Raw genomic sequence first — 20,420 nt, 5'->3', positions numbered from 1 at the left:
AACACTACCCAAGCCAGGGAAACTTTCAGGCGCACCCACCTGGTGAGGTCACTATGTCATGAGAAAGCTTTGCTGCCTTCCACAGAGTTGCAAAGCTGAGTTACACTCAGGTCTGCTGTACTACAATTTACTATTTCATATTTTATTCTTCAAGTTTAACAAACATTGTAATTCACATCTGAGACCCACAATTCAAAATTTGGTTTCTTCCTCCAAGTCTACTTCTTGACCTCAAATCACTGGGATTATGAAACCAAAACCAATACCTTTTGTCTAGACCAAGGGTAGGCAACCTCGGCTCTTTTATGACTCATGGACTTCAACTCCCAGAATTCCTGAGTCAGCTATGCTGAGTCGGCTATGCTGACATGAGTCATAAAAGAGCTGCGGTTGCCTACCCCTGGTCTAGACCCAAGGAGCAGCATAGACCACTGTTTCTCAACCTTAGCATCTTTAAGATGTGTGGCTTTCAACTTCCAGAATTCCCCAGCCAGCATGGGGAAACACTAGCATGGACTACATTCCCATCAGAGTCTGACGGTGCAGGCAAGCATTTGCAGAATGAGGAAATGTTTTGGCCCTGCAGATCTCAAAAAAGGGAGGAGGCGCGCAAGCAGTAAATTGATGACAGAAGAAAAGGGGCAGTTTTAATAATTAAAGGCCTGGAGACAAAAACATACGAAGAATGGATGCAGGAATTTAGACATTTAGAAAAGCAGCGAATCAGTTGCCTGCGGTCTCTGCCCCACTTTTAGCAAACTTTTTATAAACAATACCGTAGGAATACTAACATATAAGGATTAATCAACACTGAATCCATTTTTCTACATTGTCACCATGATATTTGGATTTAGGGCACAATATTCAGGAAAAGAACATGTATGCTGTGTTTGGAATTTTGTTTGTGTATGTGTGAAGAACTTTCCCCAGCTAGATTAAAAGGAAAAAGAAAATATGCACTTAATATTTATGTATGAAGAACTCAACCTTACCTCCTTCCCTGGTGGCCCTCTGTCTCCTGGATCTCCTCTCTCACCCTTCATTCCTCTCCGGCGGTCAGGGACTGAGCTGCCGTCATAAGTATCAGTGACCTCTCTGAGTAGGGAAATCTATGAGGAAGCAAAGAAGAATCACTGAAGCATGGTGAGAATCACAATCTAAAATGCAAACATTTATAAACCAATATTCCTTTAACTTATTTAAAGGTGAGAGAGAATGGTGGCTCTAACCTAATTCAACTTCATTATGCACTGAGGGAATTGGCTCAGACATAAACAAGAGACCCATTGTTGTTGTTGTTGTTAGCTGCAAAGTCGTGTCCGACCCATCGCGACCCCATGGACAAGGTTCCTCCAGGCCTTTCTGTCCTCTACCATCTTCTGGAGTCCATTTAGGCTCACGCCTACTGCTTCAGTGACTCCATCCAGCCACCTCATTCTCTGTCGTCCCCTTCTTCTCTTGCCCTCAATCTTTCCCAGCATTAGGCTCTTCTCCAGTGAGTCCGTCCTTCTCATTAGGTGGCCAAAGTATTTGAGTTTCAAAGAGACCCATGCTTTACTTTAAACTCTATATAAGTTATGTTACTTGGGCTATCAGAATTCCAAAAAACAAATTGTTAAAATGGTCACATAAGCACCAAAAGATAAATAATTAAAAGTATTTCCTGGGGCAGAATGTTCCATTATTTAGAAGCTAATGCTAAAAAGTTTGCTTTCCTGGTCCATCACATACGGTATATATATATTTATATATATCATATATATATATATTTCCCCTGAGGCTGGAAGCACTTTTCTCCTTCTAGATCAGGGGTGTCAAACTGCCAGCCCATGGGACGGATGCATCATAGCAAAACCACGCCCACCCCATTGCCGGCAACGGAAAAAAAGTCACGATACGTCATGACACATCACGTGACGTCGCGACTTTGACACCCCTGTTCTGGATGTTCACTTACAGAGTCAGCCAGAAGCCTTGAGTGATATGTGATATGTGCAATACCGCAGAGATTCCCAAACTATGGGCCACGGCCCATTACTGGGCTGTGGCATCTTGGCCAGTGGGCTGCATGCCACTGTTGCCGCAAATGTTGTCTGGGCAGCGGCAGCACTGCTAATATTGCATGGATGGTGGCAGTTCCACAAGCGGCAGGTGGGCTGCAAGCGGCAGGTGTGAGGCCGTGGCGTGAGCCTTGCATGGGGTGTCGGCGCAAGCCTCACACTGGGGGTAGCATCACTGCAGGCCGCAGCGCAATCCTTGTGCAGGGGCAGTGGTGTGAGCCTCGTGCTGGGGGTGACATCGCTGCAGGCCATGGCGCAATCCTTGCACTGGTGGTAGCATCACCACAAGCCTCACACAGGGGCTGCCATTGCTGAGAGCCTCACGTGCATGCTTGCAGTCCCTTTTGCGTGGTACACATGCTCGCATCCTGTTTGTACGTGCGTACACACATGTGGCCACATTCACGTTTGCACATGCACGTGTAAGGCACCTGCCCCTCTCTCTCCCACCGGGCCGCCAAAACAAAAAGGTTAGAGACCCCTGCAATACAGAGATAAGATGGAGGATGTAAACTGAATTCCTACCTTAACACCAAGTGCTTCTAGGGCTCGTTCAACATTCTAGGCAAACAAAAATAGAAAACCATGAGCAAAAAAAATATATGAAAATAGACCATTGGGAATAAACATCAAACATAATGAAGTAAGATGGTAGTCACTTTATGCAGGCTAGAATCCTTCCTCGTATGCAGCCCAAATTTAAGAAATCACTTTAATGTCTGCAAAGATTCTCAGTCATCCAGGTCATGGTTGTCCCAAAGATGCAACTCAATCATCCAAGACAATCATGATCTGGATGACTGAGAATCTCCATAGACATTTAGCTATGCAGTTTAGGATAAATACTCTTTGAATGGTACGGGAGTATAAATGGACTTCCAAAAAAATTGAAGACTACAGGAACCATTTCTGCTTCAGTTTGAGATGCAGACAACACAGAGTCATCCCCAACACCTGTGCGTGTTCAACAGTGAAGGGACACAGGGCAGAAAACGTCCTGCAGAAAGCACAGCTCCACAACACACTTCTTTCAGCAGTTCCAAGAAGTCCACACCCATTTGCACTACTCAAATGACCTTGAGGGCACAGGTAAACCTCCAAGTGGCCTCAATGACTCTCTAAAAAATGCGAATGAACAGCTGTCTGCAAGGAATATAAATCCTTCCATTCCCTACCATCCAGTCAGAGCTGAAGAAGCTTCTTGGATGAGAAGTGAAACATCTTCAAAGAAAGACTAGAAAGTCCAGTTGCCTCCAAAAAAAAAAGCACCTTTGGGAAGATCACTTTAATGTGATGCCCATGTGTGTGAACTGCTTTTTGAGAAAGAAAACTCCCGATTGGCGAGCTCTTGACAGGTCTGTTACTCCAACAACTTTTAACTCAACAATTTCCATGGCTTATAAGTCCCTTAAATATTTTAATACAATCCTGATCAGACACTCAGCAGTAGGAATTATTCTCATCCATGAGTCAAGCCATGTTCTCAGGATAAAATTGTTCACTCTTCTCAGTTTAAACTTTTACAGGGATTGCTGGTCTGTGACTGTAATAAAATTGATTGATTGATAAACTTTTACAGGAGGAATTTCCCCTTCCTAGGCTTTCAAGGTGAAATGAGGAAATAATACTCTTGCTCACTCACTGATGCTGTCCCGGGTTCCCCTCGTGGTCCAGTTTCACCATTTCTCCCCTGAAATAAATTTTTTAAAAAATATATAGAATGAGTGAAAGATGTTGGATGATAACTTCAAAATGCATGGTACACCTGGCATAAACTGTGGAGGATCCATATCAGTGACCATTGATCTGCCAATAATTGTGCCACACAATATTACCTGATTCCACTGATGAAGATCTCATTGTTAAATAACTAAAAAAGGGGCAGAGGGGCTCAGTGAAAGTCATATTCATATTCAGTAAAATGGGATTCCTGTTAACCCAAATTTTGGGTCATGAAGAAAGCCATAATGTTTCAAAACTCTAGAAATAATTGATTTTGAATTATTAAATGCCTGGGGAAAAATGCCCACCTGCTCTCCTTTGGATCCTGGTTCCCCTCTGTCTCCCTGCAAGAGAATGGGATGAGAAGTCACCGGGCAGAGAACTATAAAGAAATTCCCATTCTGCTCTAGGTGATAGTAGAGCCTGAGGAAGCGCTCACAAGATATACAAGCTGTAAATCAATATATCTGCTTCATGTGGATGCCAAAATATTCAAGTTTTCTAGGAAACCACAGAAAGTGTACCATATACTGTATACTTGTTAATGAGACCATCCATGCATAAACCAACCCCAAAATTTTTAATCAAAATACATGAAAAATGCCCCACCTATGGGTAAGCCAACCCTCAATTTTTTTTGTATATATATTCTGGAGCTCTTCATTTGTTTTCATATTTTGTAACGATAAATAATCTTTTCAAGAACAAATTCCATTTAAAATTTTTACAATGGGCTTACCCGCAATAGCACATTTTTCATAATACTTTGGTTTGGCTTATTATGAGTATACAATATATGGATACTTTTGAAACGTATTACTTTTTATGTATATTTGTGAATAAGTTGAACACAATTCTGGAGTTTATTTTGGGATGTAAAATTCTCAAATTATCGGCAAGTAGGTAATATTACTATAATTCAGATATCTTAATCTGGATTTATAAAAAATAGGTAAGAATTGGGGTTGGAGAAGAGATAAAATCTGCTAGATGCTTGTGTTGATGCCTATATATTTTTTGAACTGGCTGCTAATATGTATTTATAGTGATATTTTATGTTTTTATCTCTTGCTTATTGAGGTCAAGCTCAACATTCTTATAAACAGAAATAAATAATAAATAAATAAATAAATAAATAAATAAATAAATAAGCAAGCAAGCACCTGTCAACATTTATCTTGTAATTTCTATTTTAGGTATTGCCACAGATAAATTTAAGTCAATTGTTTTAATTTTGTTGGTTGTTAAACAGATTTTAATATAGTCCAGTCTGAATTTATCAAGTGCATTCTATGAAAATATGGGTTATTATTGTCATTTGTTGAATTACAATTCTTCATTCAGTGACTAGACTTATCGCAAATGATTTTGTCTCTCAACTTATGGAGTCGTATTGTGAAGCCTGATAAGGATGCTCCTGTTCTTTCCAGTTATAATCCTGTTCGTTTTCAAATTACTATATACATCAGTGCAATTTTGGGAACAAATATTATATTAAAGGATCTCAATGCGATATTGACCAATATTTCTAAAATATGGAGATTATCACCTCCCAAATAACATGGAGCATGTCAAAAAGAATAATTTTACAGAAGTGGGAAGAAATTTACTCTTCTAATTTTAGGTAATCAATGTAGGGTATAGCTACTATTTTTCAAAAATCTTTATGTTCTAAAGTAATAACATAATGCTACTTGGTCTAGATTTGATAAGCTTAATGATTGAATAAATGTTATATTGTTATCTTTAGTTATTGTATAGTTCTTTTTTTGGTTATTTTTTGTCACATTTTAATCACTATCATATATCTAGGGTTTCTTTTTCCACTATAATTGCTATTTTTTCCTCTCTTAGTGATGTATTTTTCTGTGTGTTTTACCATTGAAATGAAATGAAATGTCCTGCTCTCTAGAGGAAAGATACTTTGGATGCCTGATCTAGATGAAAAATTATTTATGTCCCAGATTCTGATATCATGTGTGATATGTGAAAGGCAGGATAACATACTATGATTGGAAGTCTGAGACCGTCAATCTATAATATACTTCCTTCACATGCCATGTGAAAAAAGGCATAGAAGGACACACCTATATATTGTGTTGTTCCCAAAACAATAACAATACCCTTCACGTGTGGGCTTGAAACTACATTTTTTTTAAAAAATCTGCAAAGTCATAGAGGGAATTCAGCTGCCATTGAGACCGAAGGGAGAACTGCAGTGTCATCTGACTTTTTTTTTTTTACAACTCTACTGATGTGATGCAAAGTGTAGTAGATCTTTGCTTACCTTTTGGCCAGATATTCCAGGGAGGCCGGGCAAGCTCTGAAAATAGCAAAATGTACTACCAGTATTAGAGAACTAGAAAGAGACATTTATCTATTGAGTCCAACCAACATGTTCCCTAAAGAGCCACTAAGCAAGGATAGAAAACTCAAGATAACAAACAAACCACATGAACAATATCAGGACATTTAGAATAAACGTTCTCTATGAGCATTTCAGGTAAATTCTTTGACCCAGCCAAAGCAAAATTCACCAATAATTGTTTCAAAATGATTTTTTGGAAATCTTAATTCTTCCTGTTTAATCCAATGCATATTTATTTACTATCAATTCCCACAAAAAATTGTTTTTAAGCACATATCTCTTGAAAAGATATGAAATTTTGATCTTGACTCCCATGAGATCTAATGGGATTTTTTTGGGGGGGGGGCATATTTTGGCATATTTTTATACCAAGTCAACAGGAACTGATCATGAAGAGAAGGGATGGGATTACAATCTATATAAATTGCATATTAACTGCAAACTTGGTAAATTATATTGCTGACCGTAAAATATATTGTATTCATTACCACCTTCACTGGCGATGCCCAATTAATTAGTCTGATTGAGTGTTTTTGAAAATATTGGGAGATCCAGCTTGTTGGCTTATTGCCCCTTTGTTCCTAATAAATAAATAAATATTGATGCAATATAAAGATTCATTCATTTCCTGTTCTTATGTGATAAACTTGCTATTGCAGAACACTTCAAAGGTAACTTATTTTAGTGGATTAGTGATATTGACAGTGTTGAAAATTGCTCTGCTTAAAAAAACTAATTCAGCAGTAAAAAGGTTTGAAAAGCTCTTGGTGGAGCAGTGGGCTAATGCCTCCTTAAGTAACACCAGCTGCCTGCAATTAGTGCAGGTTCGAGTCCCACCAGGCTCAAGGTTGACTCAGCCTTCCATCCTTCCGAGGTAGGTAAAATGAGGACCCAGATTGTTGGGGGCAATAAGCTGACTTTGTAATAATGCCGCTTGGGGAGGGGGGCGAAAGCCCTAATAAGCAGGCATATACATAGAATGAAGGCTATTGCTAAGCACATTGATTTGTGCTTTAGATTGTAAGCCTCCCTGAATCTTCGGAGAAGGGCAGGATATAAATGGGATTAAAAAAAATGAAAATACAAGTCTATTCAATATACTAATTACTGATTATATCAGCAATATTTTAATACACTGTCCTTAACTACATAAATATGATTCTGAACATAAATGTTAAAATTCATATTTAAAATGTTTATGTTTTTCTTTACTTATATATGTGTGAATGTACATGCAAACTATTCTGCTCCCAAGTTTGTTTTCTTCTTTCTGTTTTTTTTCTGCTTCTCTTATCGGCTCCTCAATATCAGTTCTGTGTTTTTCTTTTCTTTTTGCATAGGCATGCACGCATGCTCCCCATGATGAATTTCAGCCTTTATCCATCTTCATGCGAGTTTCTGCTGAGGCTTAATTTTCATTTCCTATTGTAATTTATCACTGCCTATTGTAGATTCTGCGGGGGGGAAAAGGAAATTACCTGGCCTGGTGGGCCAACTTGTCCAGGCATACCAGGAACACCTGATGGTCCTGGAGGCCCTGGAGGCCCACTCGTTCCTCTCTCTCCTTTAACGCCCTCAGGACCCTGTAAAAAACAAAAAAGACAAATGCAGTTAGATATCATGCATAGGGAGCTTTCCTGTGACCTTTTTAAAACTGGCAACAGCTTTGCAGAATCTGAGCCAAGGATCTTATCCAACCTTGTTTTCTGAAGTGCCTTTTAACAGGAGACATCAAGGACTTTGTTGTAAATTCTTCTCTGCAGACAACTTGTGGGCTCTAATAACCTGCTACCAATCTCCCCATTTCTTTCTAAACATTAGCCGTTTTCATTTTCTTGGTATCCTACACACTTACGACTTTATAAAAAAAACCCCTATAGCTTAAATCTAATTCTCTTTTTTCCAAAATGTTTGCCTAAAGGTAGAACAATTTAAAAACCAGGCAAGCTGACCAGAAACTTTTTACCTTAAACTTTACCCATGTGTCAGAAGAGGATACAATTTGGGAAGGGGCAAGCTGTGAGAATTGAAGGGGTGAAGATCAGTCTCTCCTTGCTCACAACCTACGTGGGGCTATTCTGAATGATCAGGATCTAGCACGCTTCTTTGCATGCATAGCATTTACTCTGCACACACACACACACACTCCATATGTTTTACTGTGAAGCAACATATTGGCCAGATCACTGTTATTTGGAATGCTCTGATTACCTACTTTTCCAGGCAGATCACCCTGGCAGTGCCTTTGCTTAAAAACAAAAAAGATGGAATAAAGACAAAAACAAACTTGTGAAGAAAATTCAGACATTATTATGGAAAAGTACTTACTTCTTTGCCAGATGCTCCAGGTTCACCTTTCTCTCCCTAGACACATAAAAAAAATCAGAACTGTATTTGTATACATCCTGGAGTTTTCTTATAGGGAAACAGCAAAGCTTTCTTGGATCCTAACATCCATCACTTTGAATTTTACCACCATCCAAGGGCAGTGACCTATCTCTAGGGCAGGGGTAGCTCAGGAATTCTGAGAGTTGAAGTCCACAAGTCATAAAAGAGCCAAGGTTGCCTACCCCTGCCCTAGGGGAACTATGGACCTGAAAGGAAAATGCTGAGAGAACTTTTCTGTTGCACTCCTCTACTGAGATGGAAATCAACAAAATGGACTACTTTCTGGATATTGCCGAGGGCCAAAATGGCCTAGATGTGTGCTGAGCCAATTCCTTAATGTTTCATTACCCAAGAAAACACTGTATTACATCTCCTAATGACCACTTATAAAGTGAAGAAATCATCAACAATGATCTGCTGTTCAACTTAAGTTGTATTAGAGGCCAGAATCAGGTTTCTCTTACATTTGCTTGTTCTTGGCTCTCAAAAGAACCTTCCTCCTATAAGACTAGACTATGGTGGACATGTCCGGAAGTGGTTAGATATTGGATGAGGATCCAAAAATGGATAGAGGAAATCACAGGGTGCTTAGTTGATCTTAAACCAGAGACGTATCTGCTTGGCTCCAGGCCTGGAAATATTAAGAAGGAAATATGGTATTTGGTTTTACATATCTTAACGGCGGCAAGGATGGGGTATGCTCAATTTTGGAAGGCAAATCATACCCCGCCGGATGAAGTTGTAATTAGGAGAATACTTGATTGTGCAGAAGCAGACACATTGACCAAGAAGTTGAAGGGTAAAGAAGAGACACCAGCATTTCTATCATGGAATAAATGGTATATTTGGATGGATAAAAGATTAAAGAAATGAGGGTGGCTTGGAGGTTGGTCAAAAATGAAGTGATATAGTCTTTGTTAATGAATAAGCTTTGGAGTTGAATGGTTATAAGAGACTTAATGAGTGGAATATAATTGTTAGTTTAGAAGTAGATATAATGTGAAATTTTTGAAATGGTTTTCAATTTTTTGATTTCTTCGTTTTTTGTATATTGTAAATGTTTTTTTTGTCTTTGTTGGTGTATGGTGTGTTTTTAACACGAAATGTAAATAAAGATTCATTTATAATAGGAAAAAAAGACTAGACTAGACTAGACTAGACTAGACTACAATACAATACAAAAGAATAGAATAGAACAGAACAGAATAAAATACAAAAGAATAGGTAGAATAGAATAGAATAGAATAGAATAGAATAGAATAGAATAGAATAGAATAGAATAGAATAGAATAGAATAGAATAGAATAGAATAGAATAGAATAGAATAGAATAGAATAGAATAGAATAGAATAGAATATCAGAGTTGGAAGAGACCTTGGAGGTCTTCTAGTCCAACCACCTGCTTAGGCAGGAAACCCTATAACATGTCAGACAAATGGTTGTATTTAAGCTTATTCCTTGGCCTGTCCAGCACTTGCAAAAATATTTATTTATTTTTTGGAAAGGGCAACAAATACTGAATATGCCAGGTATAAAACGCTGGCTTGGAAGGAAAATGGAGTAAGACAGGGAATGAAATTGAAAATGGCATCTCTAAAGAATATTCTTACTTTCTTTTTTAGTGGTGGTGGAATTAAAAGCAGTTTTCCTGGGGAAAGTCTTATTTGGATTGATATGTAGCTCTCAGAAAAATAAGGATTATAGCTGGTGCCTCTGATGGCGTTTTCTCAATTTAAATATATCCCAAAGCTGTTACTGAAATAGGGAGGGGAAAGGGGGACCCTCCTGAGGAATTTGGTTCTAATCTCTGGTTAACAGACAGAAGTTTGTCTGAAATGCTGGAAGTATGTAAGGGGAAATTACCTTTCTCCCATCTTCTCCCGGGATCCCATCTTCTCCCTGGAAAGTAAACATCTTGTTCATATTTGTGTTCCAGATTGGTTTAGAAGCATATGCCATGATACTCCTTACTAGCTCATCTTATTCCCTATGCTTTCTCCCCACCCTAACACAGTTCTTGCCTGTCAGACCTGAAGCCCCACTTCTAGCAGGAGGTCAGAGGGATCAGGCACCACACTCACATTCTTTCCATTCAGCCCAGGTTTGCCATCTTCACCAGGCTTGCCCTGGAAAAGAAATGCAGGAAGTCAGCCAGCTAAAAGAGCTTTCACCAGCTTGACTGCAACAGGCCCATAGAATTGTTATCTAGCACAAGGAGCAAGGATGGATGAGGGTGGATGAATCCATACAGAATATATGACTTTGTTGCAACCAATGGTTAGTGAAGTAAACTCAAGAGAGGAGAAATTCAGTTAGATTCTTGTTGAGAAGGCACCTTCATCAGGTTTTGTACTTCCCCAAAATTCTCATCCAGCAGCCATTTCATGAGACCACAACAAAGAGTGGGACAGAAAACAGAATTATTCCACTAGTCTGGTGGACAGTGAGCAATTTTTGACTTCTCCTCTTCAAATTTGTTGCATTCTAGTTGACAAGACAGCTATAAATTTCCATCTGTCTAATAACCCACAGTTATAAAATCTATGTAGTATTAATAATTAGTGCTAGAGTCTTTTTTATTTTCTCCCTCCTTATCCTACATTTTCTTTGTGTGTGTTGTGTGTGTGTATGTGTGTTGCATTCTTTTAAATTGTAAGCCTAAATTTGTAGATGAGAATTCAGTCGCCAATATCACCACAGGAATCCAGTATTGAACAGAATTTAATTACCAATCACTTTAGTCCAAGCTCACTCTCTACTAAGTAAGCTTGCTCCAGTTGTCAACCTAAGTATTTTTTTTTAATTTAAAAAGCAGAAGTGGAAAACTGAACAAATACATATCTTAAGTTTCTATATGGGCCTAGATAGCAAGGAAAGAGCAAGAACATTTTTTTCTCTCTACATTTTATGGCTGAGGTGTACTGTATACAGTTGCGGGCTAGTCAATTGAGAAGTCAACAATGAGTGTTGATTCACTAGATCTGTGCAATCTGCCCAATAGCAGAGGCCAGCTGTGGTGATGAATACAGAAGATGACCACCCCCTTAACAAAGGCTCCTACTGGAAAATATGCATATTGGCTTTCAGCCCCATATGTTACATATAGGCAGTGGATGCCGATCAGTGTTTACTTACAGGCATTCCTGGAGATCCCAGCGGGCCCAGTGCTCCAGGAGGACCTTGCTCTCCACGCTGACCTGGCAAGCCCTGTTTTTTTTATTAAAAAAGCAGACTGTTGTGGATATGCAGAATAGAGACCCTCCTCTTCTAAAGATATAGACGGTAGCCAAATTTAGTAGTCTAGGATAGAAAATGTACCAGCTCCTCAATATGACAAAGAATGCTAACTAAGCTCCACACAGATTACCCAGAAATCAATTAAACAAGAGGAAAATATCTATTCATCTTATAGGCTTGTCAGAGGTCAGTGGCTTTTTTTAAATACTTACATCTCGACCAGGGTCACCCTGCTTTCCTGGATCACCCTGAGAAAATAAAGCAAGGATGTAATCAGAAGTCACACATTGAACTACGCCTTGTGCTCATGTCATTGTTTTTTACCTGCAGTTCCCCAAAATATTTGTTTAAACCTATTTGCTAAATTTGTGCAACTCGCCAACCCAACCCAACCCAATCCATCCCATCCAACCCAACTCAATGCACCTGACATTATGGTGCAGTGTGATATATGAGGCCGGTTGCAATCTCCTAAATGAGGTTATTTTACTTCCCTTTTTTTTCTAGGTGATAAATGGTGACAAATGGCTACAGTGATGATCCCATAAAATCTACATAACATTTGTACAGTAGATTCAACACATCAAAAACATCCCTTTTTTATATTGTTCTGCTTAACAAATAAGGCCATGAAAATAAAACTTGCATATATAAAATCAATTAATATGCTCCAGTAAAAACCAATGATAATTAGCTTCTACTGTATATTTTGGAACTAACGATCCTCAGTATGACTCCTTTATTATGAACATTGGTATCAATACAAAATGTTCAAAATACTCTTTTGGACTTAGCGGCAGCTTCCCATAAATGGCTGACTTCGCTAAGAGTAATGCAGCATCATTGTGGCTTTACAGCTGCTAAATCTAAGAGCTGTAGTCTGAAGGTATCAAGTATCAGACTTACTCTTTGGCCTGAAGGACCTATTTGTCCAGGTTTTCCATCCAAGCCATTCCGACCATCCAGGCCTGGAGGACCTCGATCACCCTGAAGAAAAAAATGAATGAATAAGTGAATGAAAAAGCAACCATGGCAACTAGTAGAAACTGTGGGAGTTAATGAAATTATTGCTCATGAGACCATGGACATGGGCCATTCAATAATTCTTACACAATCCACTTTTCCTGCAGTAATAAAGGCTACTTTGCTTATTTTTTTAAAAAAAAAAAGGAAAGGGAAAAAAAACGAACGTTCTTTCCAAATTCTGTACGAAATATCAGGTCTTGCATTTACAGAAGTGTAGCTTTATAAAAATATTTGGTGGGCTTTCATGGCTTTTGCCAGCGTCTTTTCTTTCATCATCTCTTCTAGTGAATGACAAAATCGGAACTCTTTACCTTCTCTCCCACTGGGCCTCGATCTCCGGGGTCACCCTGCAAAAGGAGACAATTGACATACCATGTAAGCAAAAAAATGATTGTGCAGACTGGGCCCTCTGTTATTCCACAATCCCCGAGGAAGCAACAGCATTACGTTCCCCTCTGAAGCACATGAAAAGAAAAAAAAGACTTACACGAACTCCAGGGACCCCTCTGGGACCTTCAATTCCCTGGAAGAGACGGGGAAAAGATCTCTCTGCAATTCTCTTGTGGAAAAGGAATGGCCGACACCAGTTTCTCAGACTGTAGGCCCTCCCCAAGCCTCTTCCCATTTCCCCTTACTACTGTTGACATTGCAAAGGACTTGGTCAAGCCATTCTTTCATCTTGGGCTCTTCCTATTTCATTCTCTCACTGCAGGAGGGAGTGACCGACTGCATTAGGAGTGTACTGACACTTACCAGCATATCCACTTTTCCTAATTAGTGAATTCTTTTCTGGGAGCTTTAGAAGCAGAGGACTTTTTCTCTTCCTATATGAGTCTGAAGCCCGATTATGATTATTTTCAATTGCAAGAAAATCTTTCAGTATTGGAGAAGATTATATCTATTTCAAAAGCTTAACTCTGTCTGAAATCTTGGAGTGATGCTAGAAAAGGGGAAGGATTAAAAGTGCCAATGTGCCTCCACATTCCTTTCCTCGATGTTTAACTGTATGATTAGAATAGCTGAAGCAGGCGCCAGATTTCCTTGTTTAAACATGCCATGCAACACCTGGAACCTACCCGTTCTCCTGGCAGGCCAGGTAAACCAACTTCTCCTTTTGTTCCTTTTGTTCCATCCTCTCCAGGGTCACCTGGCTCCCCCTAAAATGGAAAAAGACAACTATCAGGCAAGTAGTTTTGCTTCTCATAAACTGAAGTACACAGACTAATTTTGAGGTATGCAAAGAATCCCAGTTTCTCTGAGGCCCAAACTAGATATGACATTAAATGCATTTTTACACAAATGGGCAGATTTTATTAAATTCCTTCAGCAGGTGAAGGAAAATACCTAACAAATATCATAAATTAAGCAGAAGGGCAGAGAAAGAATTAAAATATTTTCTAATGCTGTGACATTTTAAATTCAGAAAAATGGTATATAAAGTGAGTTATGATAGTAGTATGTAAAAATGTCTAGGCTGAGAAAATGAGTAATATTTTCTCAGAATAGTAGACCAGAGATATTGAAAAGGTCACTCCACACTGAGGTATTTCCCTCCCATTAGCTGTAAAGGTAGGAAGCAATTAGCTGCAACCCCAAATTTCAGAATCAAATCAGAGATGAGAGAGAAACAGCAAGAAAAAAGTGCTTGAAAAAGGTAGGAATGAATTGTACATTTATACACACACACACACACGCACACGCACACACACACACACGATATATACAATACAGCTAGTTATTGGTATTCAGGGGACAACTGATGTTTTGTTTTGTCTTTTTTGTAAAAATTCTGTGAAGTACTGAATGGGCTGCAAAAATACCTAATTATGTTGTGAAGCTAAGAGGAATAGTGTAATAAAACCGAATGAAAGTGATCTGATCTTGTGGAGTTGATCGCTACATACAGGGAAGCAAAGATAAATAAACAATTAAAAAGAAGGTGAGAAATGGTGAAATGGTGTCATATAGATTAGTATGAGTATGCATGAAAGTAGGAATCTATGGTCAGTAGCAGTTACACATTATACTCAGATGAACAGGGTATATGGAAGAACTTTGGATTAATTTTAGAAAAAAATCATGCAGTGTTCTGAATAAATATGATCTACTGTAGAGCAGGGGTGTCAAAGTCAATTTCATTGAGGGTCGCATCAGCATTGTGGCTGCCCTCAGGGGGCCCGGGGGGGCGTGGCCAACTGGGTGGGCATGGCCGGGTATTTGTTTTCTTCATATTTTATTTTACTTTGCTAGCCAACTTTGACTATTTTACTGCCCTCTGAACATAATTAAGCAATCATGACATTCGAAGCATCATAGCATTTAACTCAAGCTACTTAAGAACAGAAGACATAGGGATGAAAAGGAAAAAATTGTAACAAAACAAGTCCAGGTCCTACTAAGATTTCAAAAGTGCTAAACATGACAAACAGGACAAGTCAAGAAAACAAATCCTATATACTCTATTTAGAAAACAAAGCAAGAGGCATGGATCTGAGAATTCGTGTCACTAAAGACTGAGATTGTTTTTTGCAAGAAAAACAGAATGAGTAGTTGCAAGTGATATATGGGAAATGATAAACAAGGCACAGTGGATGAATTTATATACCCTCTTGGAAGGTTTATTCAAGAAAGGCCAGTGGATGAAGGCACTGTAAGATGTACAAAACTGATAGGAAGATAATGGGCAATATGTGGGCTGTCGTGTGGAATGAAAGTGTATTGAAAGAAGCAAAAATAGCTGTGTTTCTGCTGATGCTATTACAGTCAGTTCTGAGATGGGATGATGGGATGAGCACTTTGTCAGGAGAATTGTCAAAGTAAATTCAGTGCTGTAAAAATCACTTACTTAACAAGTGATAAAACAAGATGAAATACAGTCCACATTGGGACTTCATAGCAGGGTTACCTTTTCACCTTTTTGCCCTCCTTCTGCAGGCCCCACACCAACCTGCAGACCAGAAATGAAATAGTACATCAGACATATGCAGAATCAAGATTTAAAACAACATACTGGAAATAAAAATACGACACTCACAGTTTGGCCTGGAGGGCCCGGCACTCCCTGCAGAGAAAAGAGGACAAGAACGTAGCAATAATTAAAATAAAAAGAGGCAATTTTAATGTGCTTGTAATATGTTTCTTTTTTCCTTATGGGTGAGATTATACACATTTAATAGGTTGAAAGATAGTTCTTATTTGGCATCCACAAATCACTGGAGGCAATCCTCAAGTATTTCTTTTCTGCAATGTATAGTGATTGCCTAGATATTTCTAATTCAGACATAGTAAACCAAGTTCAGGAACCCAAGAGAAGACACAGAAGAAGAACAGCATGGAGGGAGAGCTTCTGTCCTTGCAACCTGGTTAAGAGGAAAACAGAGGCCTACTGCTGTCCCCCCAAAATAGGCTGGTTCTATATTTGTGGACAATTTCAATATATAGCAATCCAGAGACCAAATAGTAGATTTAGACTCGGAAGAACAAACACCAGTAAGAAAAAGATTCCTTAAAAGTAGCATGATGACTTACGGGATTGCCTCGATCACCCTTTGACCCTGGTGGTCCAGGGCTGCCCTGTAAAAGAAAACATTTTTGTAAACTGGACAATCTCGGCAATCAAATTCTGCAATGGCATTTGAAAATGGGAATGAGTTCTTACATTTCTCCCATCTTCACCAGGCTCTCCCTGGTCTCCCTTCTCACCAAGAAGGCCTCTGATGCCTGGTGGACCCTGTGAAATAAAAATAGAAATGAAGAATCTGTAGAATCTGATAATTTCATACATGGAGACATCTTTTTTTGGAACTGGCTAGTCAAGGATGGGACTTGAAAAAATAATGCTAGAAAATACATATCAGTCAAAAGGGAGGTGGGATTCTCCAACTTTATACAAGATTGTGGGACCTGCAGATTATAAACTTTCAATCTATGTAGGAGAAGAAGAAGCAGAGCCAGGTGGTGGAGTTAAAAGAGCAATCAGTCTGGAGTCATTACATTGCCACAAACAATCCAATTTCAGCGGCCCCTGAATTCCATTAACTCTTATGTAGTGCCAATTTAGTATTGACTGTTAGTTGACTGAATTCTTGTGCATAGGCTTAAGCAATAACTATGTTTTGAACTGCAACTTAAGTTATGGCCCTGATCCTTTGCACCTGACAATCTATAGGTTTAACCCCTGTAAGCAATGCCAATCCACACTGCTGATGCAAACCAGCTTTTCAAGCTAGATGCAGACAAGAACTTTAGAGGAGAAAAGTATTCTTTAGTTTCTGGCATAGGCTAAGGCAACAACAACAAAAAATCATTCATTTACTTAACTGCCAAACTGAAAAGATGCCTGGCAGTTTAATACATAAAAATATTAAGTGTGATATTTGAACTCATAAACTCAGCATCCATAATCAGTTCAAAAATACCATTCCCAAATGGCCTCCAAAGGCAGCCCAATGCACTGCAGTGGTGCAATGCCATCCAACCTCTGTGTATCTACTGTACAACACTGCTTACAATTCCTTTTCTCATTTTAACAGAAACCCTTGGGTTGTGCTTCTGCAATACTTACCCGTGGACCTTTCTCTCCAGGTTTCCCAGGTAGGCCTGGCTCACCCTATGGGAAAAAGAAAAAGCAGTAAATGCAATGCAATGCAATGCAATGCAATGCAATACAGTAAAATAAAATAAAATAAAATAAAATAAAATAAAAAAAATAAAATAAAATAAATATTAAATTAAATTAAATTAAAATGGAGCATCAGAGTGAATAATAAATAAATTGAGACAATTACTTACAGGGATTCCTTCCTCTCCTTTGTCACCCCTTTCACCCTAAAATCCACAGCAGAAAGATTACATTCTACCATTGCTACTATCGTGCACTCTGTGTTTGAATATACCTAGTGCCCTAGCCATTGCAATCTAACAGGTTAGCATATCAAAAGAAAAATACTTGCTACAAATTCACCTTTGGCATCTCTTTCTGCAGGTCTGTGGGATGGAAATTATTTCATGCAATCTTTTCAGTGCAGGATGTACCCTGCAGGATGCAGCTACAGCATTTCTTACACAGGTAATCCTCAACTTACAACAGTTCATTTAGTGACTGTACAAAGTTACAACAACGCTGAAAAAAGTGATTTATCACCAATTTTCACACTTACAACCATTGCAGCATCCCCATATGCATGTGGTGAAAATTCAGATGCTTGGCAACTGACTCATATTTACGACAGCTGCAGTGTCCCAGGTTCGTAGGATCACCTTTTGCAACTTTCTGACAAGCAAAGTCAATGGGGAAACCAGATTCACTTAACAACGTTACTAACTTAACAACTGCAGTGATTCACTTAACAATGGTGGCAAGAAAGGTTGTAAAATGGAGCAAAACTCACTTAGCAACTGTCTCGCTTAACAACAGAAATTTTGGACTCAACTGTGGTCATGAGTCAAGGACTACCTATCAATGGCCATTCAGCTTCATGTAGGCCTACGAAAAGGAACCTGACCTTCCAGGAAATAGGTTCTGCTAAACAAGTTAGATTGGAAGAGGATATCTTCCAGTGACCTGCAAAGAAATTAATCCAGTTTTGAGATCACTAGGGATGGGATGCTCAAAAGATGATGTGCTAATATGGTGATGGCACTCTCTTAAAGGTTTCTATGGAAGTCATGTCCATGCAGCAGAACCAGGCACGATCGAGGCACTCTCAATCCGTTACCTTAGTCGATAGGATTTATGATGGAATCCATTGGATCGCCATTCTAACTGAAGATTGTACTACTGACATAACAGTTAAAAAAATATAGAGGACAGTGTGAGTTTATAAGTGAATATTTATGTTACCTATATCCCAAATCCAAGGTCAGGCAGGGTTGTTCCTTTTCTTACCTCCTTTCCTCGTGGGCCAGTTGGTCCTGCAGGGCCTGGTCTTCCTGACTCTCCCCTCTCCCCTGGCTCTCCTGGATCACCCTAAGGAAGTGGATCATCCCAAGGTGTGTGGGGGGAAATAAACTAAATACAGCAAAATTCTGAAGCAGACTAAATCTAATGACTAACATTCAGGGACATAAGCTGGGAAACCTTCTACTCCCACTTAGATTACTATCTAATTACTGATAAACAGTAGCAGCCCCACCAAAACACCTTCCAATAGTCTATCGAAAGTCTAAGATGAAGGTAACCCAGTGCATACAACCAGACCTACACCTGAAACAGAAGCTAGATAGTGTACTGTGTCTGGTTGCTGCTAAAATCTGTGCCTCTCCATTAGCAACATCTTGAAGAACACTCCCAAACTGTCCACCTACCCAAGACTGGTTATGTATCATTACCATACCCACGTAAGACCCACCCACCTAGCCCAGAGCCCGAATCAACATCCTTTTGCTCCCACTTCATCCAATGCACAATAGTCACCTGTGGGCCAGTTTTGCCAGCCAGTCCTGTGAGTCCCTGAAAGAAAAAAGGAAACCAATAATTGTTAAGGTTCAAATGACTAAGTCAGGAAAACTGCATAAGGAAGGTTGCTGCACAATCATGCTTGGGCGAGGACTAAGAAATACTCCATGAAAAAAAAGCAGAGCTTTATTACCTGTTGGTGGCTGCAAGGATATATACATTGCTCTGCATTCTGTAGTGAATGCAGAGACAGACTAGGCCCATATCTAATATTTGTACAAAGAGAAAAGGATACTTGAGCCTTCTTTTATGAGATGTGATAGAGCTAGGAGCCAAAGCATTGCACTAATGTCAGCTCATTAAGCTGAAATGCAACTAAGGCAGGTGTAGGCAACCTCGGCTCTTTTATGACTCATGGACTTCAACTCCCAGAATTCCTGAGTCAGCTATGCTGTTGAAGTCCATGAGTCATAAAAGAGCCGAGGTTGCCTACCTCTGAACTAGGGAGTTTATTGGTCTATTCTACAGGGATCCCTTCCCTTTATGAATGAAAAAGGGGAGAATAACAGAGCCTTAAAGATATACATTTGGCATGAATTTAGGACTCACATTTTCTCCTTGTTCTCCTTTTGGGCCAGGTGGGCCAGGGACACTAAGACCAGGAGGCCCCTGAATAAAAAAGTAAAAAAAAACATGGAATAGAAACACTTTAAAGGATGTCATATATTCACATAAGTATATCCATATCCATCATTATTATTAAGGTGTCATCTTTAAGATCAGTTTCACAAATATTGAGAGGCTCTGGAAAATGTTCTGTAATGAATAGAAATTGAATCACAAAGAGTATTTTGGGGATATTCCTTAGTGAACTGAAATATGTCTGATGAAAGCTCTGATGAAATGGTGTTAGAGATATTTTTTTAAGCAGGTGAATCTGAAGGGATGTATTTGGAAAGAAGAAATATATTCCCCACTCTATCAAAGAAGAACCATCATCCCATTCTAATAATAAAGCCAACAGTAACTTTCACAACCCTCAGATAGTCCTCCTGTAAGGTTATACCAGGCAATATCTAAAACTGGAAAAAAAAACCTTGACAAAAATTGAAGCAGTCAACATCCCAGTTTGCTGTTCAGCAGGAAAAATTCAAATGTATTTATTTAGTTTATTTATTAATAAAGTTTATTGGCTGCCCACCTTACCTTAAGGTAACAGTGA

At 39.0% G+C, this 20,420-nt stretch overlaps 1 protein-coding gene across 1 annotated transcript in view; it reads right to left on the bottom strand.

The window, feature by feature from the left end:
* COL7A1 (collagen type VII alpha 1 chain) overlaps positions 1-20,420 on the bottom strand; it is a gene marked incomplete at its 5' end in the record, with an annotated part of 122,196 nt that overhangs the window by 42,423 nt on the left and 59,353 nt on the right. The window contains 24 exons of the mRNA XM_081319072.1: positions 993-1,109; positions 2,586-2,621; positions 3,703-3,750; positions 4,091-4,126; positions 6,070-6,105; positions 7,629-7,733; positions 8,479-8,514; positions 10,402-10,437; positions 10,620-10,664; positions 11,674-11,745; positions 11,988-12,023; positions 12,682-12,762; positions 13,113-13,148; positions 13,289-13,324; positions 13,878-13,958; positions 15,707-15,748; positions 15,836-15,862; positions 16,330-16,374; positions 16,460-16,531; positions 17,366-17,410; positions 17,593-17,628; positions 18,689-18,769; positions 19,217-19,252; positions 19,808-19,867. Coding sequence (XP_081175198.1) covers positions 993-1,109; positions 2,586-2,621; positions 3,703-3,750; positions 4,091-4,126; positions 6,070-6,105; positions 7,629-7,733; positions 8,479-8,514; positions 10,402-10,437; positions 10,620-10,664; positions 11,674-11,745; positions 11,988-12,023; positions 12,682-12,762; positions 13,113-13,148; positions 13,289-13,324; positions 13,878-13,958; positions 15,707-15,748; positions 15,836-15,862; positions 16,330-16,374; positions 16,460-16,531; positions 17,366-17,410; positions 17,593-17,628; positions 18,689-18,769; positions 19,217-19,252; positions 19,808-19,867 — 1,281 coding nt within the window. The remainder of the gene's footprint in view (positions 1-992; positions 1,110-2,585; positions 2,622-3,702; positions 3,751-4,090; positions 4,127-6,069; positions 6,106-7,628; positions 7,734-8,478; positions 8,515-10,401; positions 10,438-10,619; positions 10,665-11,673; positions 11,746-11,987; positions 12,024-12,681; positions 12,763-13,112; positions 13,149-13,288; positions 13,325-13,877; positions 13,959-15,706; positions 15,749-15,835; positions 15,863-16,329; positions 16,375-16,459; positions 16,532-17,365; positions 17,411-17,592; positions 17,629-18,688; positions 18,770-19,216; positions 19,253-19,807; positions 19,868-20,420) is intronic.

The sequence above is a fragment of the Vipera berus genome (genome assembly GCF_964194415.1).
Source record: "Vipera berus genome assembly, chromosome: 2".
In the NCBI taxonomy this organism is placed as follows: domain Eukaryota; kingdom Metazoa; phylum Chordata; class Lepidosauria; order Squamata; family Viperidae; genus Vipera; species Vipera berus.
The sequence above is the reverse complement of the archived record's forward strand: the minus strand, read 5'-3'. Positions and strand labels throughout refer to the sequence as shown.